General features: G+C 43.4%; 1 protein-coding gene across 1 annotated transcript; it reads right to left on the bottom strand.

The window, feature by feature from the left end:
- Positions 1-587: 587 nt before the first annotated feature.
- LOC134306511 (IgGFc-binding protein-like) lies at positions 588-10,128 on the bottom strand (the record flags this gene model as incomplete). The annotated part of the gene is made up of 17 exons (XM_062990346.1): positions 588-617; positions 2,262-2,373; positions 2,999-3,158; positions 3,604-3,849; positions 4,386-4,546; positions 4,644-4,828; positions 4,925-5,044; positions 5,130-5,398; positions 5,484-5,773; positions 5,859-6,047; positions 6,275-6,484; positions 6,570-6,766; positions 6,885-7,437; positions 7,519-8,117; positions 8,211-8,775; positions 8,874-9,457; positions 9,552-10,128. Coding segments are annotated over 16 exons (5,010 nt in total), but the record flags the coding sequence as incomplete, so codon positions are not given.
- Positions 10,129-10,219: the final 91 nt, after the last annotated feature.

The following is a 10,219-nucleotide window of genomic DNA, read 5'->3' as shown; positions in this document are numbered from 1 at the left end:
CAGTCAAAGTTCCTTCCCTAAATTGTTGGCACAAAGTTAAAAGCACTTAATTTGTTTTATGATCAATGAAGTTATACACGTTAGCAATGAGCTCAACAGTTAGGTATGGTGTCCACATGGGACATACTGTATATCATATATGGCCAACATATTTCATAACCCCTTGTGGGGCTAATTCTTGGCTGACACTGGCAACCCACTGACCCACACTGGTCACATGGTTCCTACTGTAAACACCAGATTGAATTTAAACCACTGTTATTAACTAAATCCCTCATAATGTACACCAGCGGTCACGTACCATCCAACTACCATCCAAACTAATCTTAAAAATAACACCAAGAAAAAACAACAACAACGGTATTTAGCTTGGAAAATAGAGACGTTTAATAAATGTTCATAAAATGTAATGCAGATTCCATTCATTTTCATGATTAAACAAATTATTGTTTAAATTATTGTTTTTTAATATTTAAAATTAAAGTTTTTTATTGTATAATTTATACTAATTGGTTATGTTTATGATAGAAAAGAAAAAGAGATGAGATTTGTGTCAAATCTTCAGAGTAGCATCCAGATGATCAAATTCTCCTTTATAACCTTCTGAACCTGTTCACCTGTAACACAGAACAGGAACGTTAGTGGTTCTTTATATCAGCAACAATAATCTACAGAGTAAAATTACACTAGTCTTGAGGTGCCCAGTGTTATTTCTAATACCTAATGACATACACTGATCAGCTATAACATTAAAACCACCTCCTTGTTTCTACACTCACTGTCCGTTTTAGCAGCTCCACTTACCATATAGAAGCACTTTGTAGTTCTACAATTACTGACTGTAGTCCATCTGCTTCTCTACATGCTTTGTTAGCCCCCTTTCATGCTGTTCTTCAATAATCAGGACCCCCACAGAGCAGGTATTATTTAGGTGGTGGATCATTTTCAGCACTGCAGTGACACACATGTTGGTGGTGTGTTAGTATTTAAAAACTCCAGCAGCGCTGCTGTGTCTGATCCACTCATACCAGCACAACACACACTAACACACCACCACCATGTCAGTGTCACTGCAGTGCTGAGAATCATCCACCACCTAAATAATACCTGCTCTGTGGGGGTCTTGACCATTGAAGAACAGCATGAAAGGGGGCTAACAAAGCATGTAGAGAAACAGATGGACTACAGTCAGTAATTGTAGAACTACAAATTGCTTCTATATGGTAAGTGGAGCTGATAAAGTGGACAGTAAGTGTAGGAGGTGGTTTAACTGTTATGGCTGATCAGTGTATGAGTCTGGAGTAAAAAAATATGGTTTAAAAGTAAGTAAAACATTTTTAATATGGCATGAATGTTATAAATATTAGTAGCCCATCTCTGCCTCATAGTGGAGGTGCCCTGCAATACCAATGCGTGCAGTTTGGAACACAGCAGGAAATCACTCAAGTGTCACATCATGTCCATCTGCCTCTCTCTTCTCTTTGAGACTGTGATGATTGGCTCTGTCTGGTGTGGTTTTGTCTGTGAGCAATTATGTTGGAAATCTTCATCTTCTTTCTGGAGAGCTCAGAAGGTGTTGCAGAATTTTTTTGGCTCCGGACTTCAAACCAACACCCCTATTGGCAGATCCCACACAGGAATCCATGCTGGATGCAAGAACTGTCCATAGGTGGAGTGGCTGTTCATCACTCTGTTTTCCTTTGTATTGTCAATGCAGAGTTTTCTTTCTTTGTTCCTTATTAGAGAACTTGGTTTGTCACTTGCTGGAGGGTCAAGCAGCTGGTATATAGATGGAAACCTGGATCTTATTTTGGCCCTATCCATATCCTATCCTCTCTCCATATTGGGCTGCATATATTTAATGTGATTTTCTAAAAACTTGCAGAGCAGGGCTTTACCTGGGTTCTCTTTGGCGTTCCCCTGTAAGGGTGTATACTCACTGGTATAAAAACAAACTGGAAACCTGAAAATGAGGCCAGGATTTAGAGGGACTCCTGGAGGACATGGTACTGTTATTCTCAGCCTCCTGCTGGGCTTTACGAGAGGAAAACCCTCTAAAGGTATGATGGGTACATAATATCCAACTGTCCTACCCTGCATCAGCAGAGGATATATCACTCCAAAGTGGTGTATAGACCAGCGCCCACCTGAGCTCTTGTCTAACCCTGTTTTGTTTACCTTTGTGGCATAAGCCTGGCTTGTTTTCAACCACCCTTTATAACTAAAGGAAGACAAGCATCAAATGTAAAACGTGTACTAACCTGTACTTCAGCAGGCACGGATAAATGGCCCCATGGAGATGGAGGCGATGTCATGGGCGTCCACTGATCTACCAGCTCTGTAGTTAGGGAGATGATGTCTGGAGTTGCATTGCTGCAGATATTAGATTTGTTAGTTCCAGGGCCTCATTTGACACATCGACACAATACCTAAAACTAAGCAGAACTCTTCTTTACTGGATCTCTAAATCACCATGAACAGATGAAGAGTCTTGCTGTGATCATGTACAACATATAAACTGTATCATCACAATTATTTTTAAACCAGACTAAATCAAGCTGCTTGTGCTGGCTGGGATACAAAACATGGACTGTGACTTGTCTTAGTACTAATGTGATGACCGTCTAATAGCACTGCCTAGCTCAGAGTTGGGGAACAGCATTATCACTCTGACTACCACAACTGGGGCAGTTGGTAGAATCCCTATGTGAGTCCCGAAACTCAGTGTCAAATTATGAACACTCTTGCCTATTACTAAGCCTTATGTTGGAAACACTTGAATATTAGCTTTGGATCAGAAGGTAAACTCTCTTACAGTAAGGTAATCAGTAATCTCCTACTGTTACTCCTACACAATGAGCTCATTTGCATAAATCATAGTTAGAAGTGGGATAAAGTACCAGTGCGTAACAATGAAAATAATTCTAAAATTCTCAAAATCATCAAGACATCATTTAAACTGTTTGGTTAGATGTTGTGTGAAGTTGTGTGAACTTACCACTTCACAGTTGTCCTGCCTAAGACAAAGATGAACACGGCAGTGGAGGAAAACCTTGGCGTAGTTGCTGTAGAAGGCGAACATCCTGAAGGAGAAACGTCCAGTTTCGGAGACGCCGTTCTCAATCATTTCTACTGTGTTATCCTCTGAATTGGGACACCTGAAATATAGGTTAAACGTTTAAGGTTTACAGTAACGCGTAGGTTGTATGTGCAGGGTCCCTCTGGACATAAAGAGCAGGTATCAGAGTAAACTACACTTGTTGTGAAAAATCTAATATTATTAGTGAACATCTCAGTCCAGTTCTGATATTTCTCAATCGTTTACTCATTTCTGGTGGGCAATATCATTTTTTTGCTCTCTGAAGCAATGATTTGTACAAATAATAATAAAAAATTATTGGACAGTAGCTCAAATGCAAATACAAATAGTGAAGTGTGATAACAAGCAAGAATGGGAGCGCTTGGTGTCCATTTCTTGATTTTGTATCCTTTTCATATATTATTAAATTCATATACAAATAATCCTCATCTGTTGTGATTTAAAAATGTCCCAACATTTTTGCATATATGTTTGTCTGTATGGGTTAAGGTACAGTGATTTACTTGTTAGTGATGAGATCCCAGCGAACGGCATCATTCACATTATTCGTAGGAGTGGCCCAGCATGAATCCATCACCGTGGCTATCTGGCGGCTGTCCACCCCCTGAACATGGACCTCAATGTAGATCCGCTGGTCCACCTCTATGTCCACACTGCCGTTGTAGGGGTGGGAGAAAGCGGCGTCCTGGTAAGGTATCATCCTGACCTGGTACATGCCCTCTCCGGCTGGAAGAGTCTTCCGCACAATGCTTTGTAAATGGTAAAACACATACTCATTAGTCAATGATTAGTCAATATGCTGTAATAGTTGTACCACTAGCAATATTTTAACTTTTTATTAGCAATTTGTTTTCAACTGAGGGATGTTTATGAAGTGCAGTGTGGAAAATGTAGTGATGTAGGTGCTAGGTGGTGTTGGTGGTCCTTCTGTTCTAATTTATTTCAATCACTGACTTGACTTTCTTCTACCCCAGATCTCTGGACCTTCAGTGACTTCAAATGTGACATCATAATGTTGAAAAATACTGTATGATGCTACTCACTGGAAACTATTAAGCTAGAAAAAAGGCAAGAACATTGCTTGACTGGAGCACCAGTTCACCAGGGCTGGTTCTACATATAGGACTTGTGTTATAAATGTACATTTATACACTGGCAGATCATCAATAATAAAAGCACCTGTAAGCAAGGGTGTGGCCGAACCCCCTGAGACCCATGATTAGAAAGGGTGTTTGGTTGATTTTCATTAGATTTCTAAATAAATTAAAGTGTAGTTTATCTGTACCTCAGAATGGGATTTAACTCTGTGTCCATGGTGATTGTCTGACTGAGCTGGTAGATGCAGGAGAAGCGCAGCTCCAGTACTTTGTTTCTGATAACGGTGGTTATTGTTGAGTTCATTTCCCCCTGGATAACGTTCTCATAGATGAAGTGGGTGCCATTGGCCTGGAGATATTGATCAATGAAAAGGTTGACCCCACATATAGAGTAAAAACATATTCAGGTTCTTTAAATCCATGACTTGTGTAGGTTAAAATCATACCGTGAAATTCGTGCCACAGATGTGGTCGTCATTATCAAAATGGAACACCAGTCTGCCATCTTGGATCGTTCCCATGCAGCTGGGGTCACTCAGGTGAAGGCTGTTTGCCATAAAACCAGCTTCGAATAGCTGACAGCGGGACAGAGACATGGTGCCGGTACTGCTCTCACAAATCTCAGAAGAGTCTGGAGAGAAAAAAAAGAGTAAATGGTTAAGGGTGGGAAATGGCAAATAATTGGAGTATGTTTTGTCTTAATCGATCAACGTGTCCCAAAATGTACCATAGGTCTCTGGGTTTGTTTTAGGACTGTTCTCATTACAGAAGCAGCCAAAGGCGCCATTTCTCTCCCCACACCATTCATTCTCAGTGCAGTGCAGCTCCTCACAGGGGTCCACCGTCACTAAATTGAGTAGTCAAATGTTAAAATATACAAATATACTGTTAGACATAATTTGGAGCCATAAGAATAAATAGAGAGTACTCACTGCATGATAGCCCAGTGCGCCAGTCTGGTATCTGGAGTTCCATCATGGTGCAAGCGATCTCATAAGCCTCCACTGATGGACAGAGCATGTCTCTGCCCGAGTAAGCACACAGGTCATACACACATGAAGAGTAGTAGGTTTCAGGGTTGATGTACTGATGGCACTGCTGGAAGGGTCCACTGGTGTTGGTGATGATGCTACAGAGATCAGAATACTCTTGTCTGAAGGGACAGTCTTCAGAATCACGGTTCTGGTCATTGGCACCACATCTAGACAGAACACAGCATAAATATATAGATACACAGACAGACAGACAGATATCCCAGATATTTGTGATTTCTTTATTATAATCACCCTGGGCTGCTGGTGTTTGATCTCCAGCTGTTGCCGAAGTCGTTATCGTTGGGTGCAAATGTTCCATTGGGCATGGTCTTGTCATCTGCAGGATCCTGATTATTGTTGCCACACATTCCACAGACTGATCCACGGTAGCTCGGGCCCAGTTTTACCACAAGTGTCATACTGCCATCGAAGTAGACCAAGAGCTCACTCGATGCATTCACGACCACAAAGTTCTGCTCTTGGTAGATCTCTGCAATTTGGCCAAGCTGAGCAGGAAGTGAGTCCGTGTGATTCCCATCAACCTGCAAAATAAAATTAAAAAAACTGTAGTAAAAAAAACAGGAATTAAATATAAACTTCCTGAATCTTAGATCAGAGTGTTAGTACCTTCACATTGCGGTTCAGTCCGATGGTAATCTGTTTCTCCTCTCCTAGATAGTTCAGCCACACATCCACTGCAGATACGAAGGACACGACGGTGCTTCCACGGTGCATGTTGGTCGCCACCACACGGAATTGTAGGCCATTGTCAGACACATACCCGCAGGTCTGAGAAATCTCATATGAACACGTGCCCTGGAGAATCAGATTTGAAACACTTCAAGGCAGGTAAAGATGTAAATAATTTAGCTAGTATGCATCTGTCACATCTGAGGTAGCCGGTTTCTCTCCTCACCAACAGAGGGCACCCTCGCCTAAGTAAAAGCTGGCCATCTTGGCCTCTTTAAAAACCCTGGTCTTTTTTGGGTCTGGTGAAGTATCAGTGTGTACACCACATTTACATTAAACTATACGTTTCCTACCTGAAAGTGTGCTACAGCTCCATCATAGGTGTAGTAATGGGGATCACCCGTGACCATGCAGGAGGACATTTGGCTGTAGCAACCAAGTCTGCCATTCCGGATCGCACATTCCTGGGTGGGGCTGCAAGAGGTGGAGACGCAGCGCAGGTCATTGGAGGCAAAGCATTCGCAATGCTGGGAGCATTCTTGAGTCCAGAACTTCTCACCGATCTGCAAGGCCAAATCATAATGGGTTACTGAAAGTACGTCATTGGACTTGGTTTGAAAAAATTTTCTAAATGCATTGAAAACTAACATGAAAATAGAATCCATCATGCAAGCAACCACACTGCTCCACTGGTACACAGAGGCCTCCACTTCTCACAAAGCCTTCATTACAGAAGCAACCCTCTGTACAGGTCCTATCACATATGGCATCTACACTGCTGGCACAGGTATGCCCACAGTCTGTACCACACAGTTCGTAGTGGCTGTTTTCAGGACAGTATAGAGCTAAAATTCAAACACACAAGTAAGGTAGAATATATTAGTTTGTCCTGTACGCTTTACAGGGGGTACATGTTTGTTTATATGGTTGTAACTGTATCCAGTTTCATTCCAGGTTACTTACGACAGGTGGTGTTCACTCTCCAGGGCAAAATCACAACGTTGGCAGATTGGCAGGCACTAACGTAGGTTGCAATGGAATGGCACAGTACATCATTACTGAAGTCAGAGATGCAGACATCAAATACACAATTATCAAAGTGGGCCTGAGGATCCACATAGGCATGACAGGAGCTCAGTGGACCCGCAGTGTCTCTAAGGATCCCACACAAAGACTCTGCCCTAGCTTGATCTGAACAAGTTGTAGGATCTTCTCCTCCGTGGTGGCATGTTGTGTTGTTCTCAACATTCCAACTGGCTCCAAACTCTGTAGCTGAGGAAGCCAGCTCTCCAGAGCGAGTAAGGAAATCATCATTTTGATCATAATTGAAGTTACCACACAGGCCACATGTAGCTCCACTGTAATTTCCTGGTACAGTGACGGTCGCTGTGTATGAGCCATCATAACTCACACTGAGTCCAAAGTCAGTTGTAACATATGTGTACGGTCCACTGGAGTAAACAGACACACTGCCAAAATCTAGCAGGACAGGGAGGTTCCTGGTGACTCCGTCAATCTAGTGAAAAGGAAATGAATATTTTAGCAGCCTTTGTATATGTTATGTTGTATGTTATGAGTAATATCATGTTTTACTTACGTTAGCTGTCCCGTACGCGTACTGTGAAAGGATTACCAGATGGCCTGAAACATTGATTGAAACCTCAACGGTGATTGACACTGGGAGACCGTACCATGGTTCATTTTGTCCGATGACTTCAAAATATGGTAGCCCCTGAGAATCATTACATACACTCGCCAGTGTGTATCTGCATGTGCCTTGGAAGTCGAACCATAGTCCATCAAAAGACATGTAGTGGGGGTCCCCTGAAGCATAGCATGTGGCATAGGGTCGAGGATGGCAGCCATATTCTCCTTCAACGATGCTGCATGTTTCATACTCATTGCAATACAATGGGCTACAGCTGACGTAACCTGTGGTACCACTACACTCGCAGAAGGACTGGCACTGTTCTCCCGACCAGAAGCGCTCCCCACCTTGCCTGTAGCGACCTTCGTAAAGGCATCCACAGCCCACTGGAGGAACACACTGGTCTTCACTAAGCAGCAGACCATTATCACACTGGCATCCTTCCTGGCAATGTTGGGTGCACAGAAAAGGGAAAGATAGACTGGGGCAAGTTGCAGGGCAGGATGTACCACACACCTCATAGTGGCTATTTGCAGGGCAGGGGAATTCTTTAATAGAGGAATAAAAGATCATTAGTGAACTATCTAAGCCAAAATAAAGTCATGAATAAATGTGTCTGAGCTAAATCTTGTAGTACTCACCACAGTTAGTGATGTTTCTCCATTCTCCTACACTGATACCACTTTGCTGGCAAAGTACAGCATAACCCCTCAAGGCTTCACACAGGGCCTCTCGAGCACCCCCTGTCTGTTCCAAATAATGGGTGCACTCCTCAATCCAGTCCTGTGTCTCCAGACTGCTGTGACACTGAGCAAAGGGTCCATCGGGTGAAGCCAAGATGCTGCAGTGCTGGTCGAACTGGCTGCTATTCTGATAATATCCCTGCTCCCAGTTATTTTCTGACTCCACACAGTGGGCTGAAAGTGACCCATCTCGCCAGCTGTCCCCAAACTGTTGTGTATCATTCTGAAATTCTCCAACTGGGCTGTAGAACTCGTCTTCAGGGTTTCCATTCAGATTGCCACAAAGACCACCAAGAATCCCAGTATAGGTGGTGGGTGCAGTGATTCGGATTAGATGTGGCCAGTCAGCTCTCACGGTCACCCCAAATGATGTTTCGATAATGACGCCCTTCACACTGCTGTGGTAGATGAGGATTTGGCCTGAGCCAACACTGAATGGAAGTGCAACCTCCTGACCATCAACCTAAAGGTCACAAAGAATTTTATCAAGATATGGGTTTTTTTTCAGTATGCCTAAATAAACATATAGTTTTAATATAATTTAAACATGGACAAGCCTACCTGTGCCTTTCCTCCTTCTTTCATCTCTACAGAGACCTGAGATCCCTGTGCCTCGAACCTCAGCACCCTAGAAAAGTCCTGAGAGACCGTGGCCACCTTCTGCACTGTCACTACAAAATGAGGTTGTGACGCTGGTCCCATTACCCTTGCCAGGATAAGTTCACAGGCTCCTGGATAACTGAACATTCGTTCATCAAAGGTGTGATATGTGCCTAGTCCTTCAACCAAACAGGTGGAATAACCGATGGGTCTGCAGCCTCTTACACCATTATGGAGACCACACATTTCCTGTGGACCACACTGGTAGGGTTGGCAGCTCATTACCATGTTGCTGCAAGTGCATTGTCTGCCACAGTCCTCGTCTAAAACCACTGACTGACCATCAGCATAGTAGAGACCTTCAAATGTGCAGCCACAGCTGCTTTGTGGAACACACTCTCCAGCACTGAGAACATATCCTGGATCACAGATGCAGCTCTCCTGATTTTGCAGGGGGCAGTTGACAGGTGCAGAAGGGTCACTGCAGGTTGCTGGGCAGCTCGTTCCCTGGGACTGAAAGTGACTGTTTGCAGGGCATGGGATTTCTGGAGGTGTAATGGTAGGTAAAAAGTATAGTAAGGGTTTTTGCTACAAGAATGTATGGTTATAACAGAAAAGAGAAGCAGGTATGATGCTTACCACAGAAACCTTCTCTCCTCCAGTGACCAAGCTGTATGCCATGCTGCTGACATTGGGCTGCATACACATTGAGTGCCTGGCACAAGGTTTGCTGGTGTCTGCCAGTCACACACAGATCATAGACACAGTTCTCCATGAAGATCCAGGGTGACACCACTGAGTGGCAGTTGGCAAATGGACCACTAGTATCCACCAGGATGCCACAACTGTCTGCATTACTATAAAGGTTTCTCTGATCTACGGTACAGACACAATCCAGACCCGAGCACTGTGGAGTCTGACAGGTTTCGTCTGTGTCCCCATCTACCTTCCAGGAGTTTGCAAACTCCACATCTGAGCTCAAGATCTCTCCTGAAGGTGTGCGGAAGTCATCTTCTGAGCGGTAGTTGAAGTTGCCACACAGGCCACATGTGCCATTTTGGTAATCATAAGGCACACTGATGGTCACATAGTAATTGGCATCATATTTAACAACCAGGCCGAAATCTGTACTGATGACCACAGAGAAACCCGACTGATAGACTTGAATGGCGCCACCGTGGAGGCTGAATGGTGTTGCTGTGAAGGTCCCGTTCACCTGAGAAGAGATATGACATATTACAGATTCATGAATCAGAAGGATACAAAACAGATCATATTCACTAAAGAAGTGAAGGAATACTAACCAT

This window comes from Trichomycterus rosablanca, unplaced genomic scaffold (assembly GCF_030014385.1).
Source record: "Trichomycterus rosablanca isolate fTriRos1 unplaced genomic scaffold, fTriRos1.hap1 scaffold_196, whole genome shotgun sequence".
In the NCBI taxonomy this organism is placed as follows: domain Eukaryota; kingdom Metazoa; phylum Chordata; class Actinopteri; order Siluriformes; family Trichomycteridae; genus Trichomycterus; species Trichomycterus rosablanca.
The sequence above is the reverse complement of the archived record's forward strand: the minus strand, read 5'-3'. Positions and strand labels throughout refer to the sequence as shown.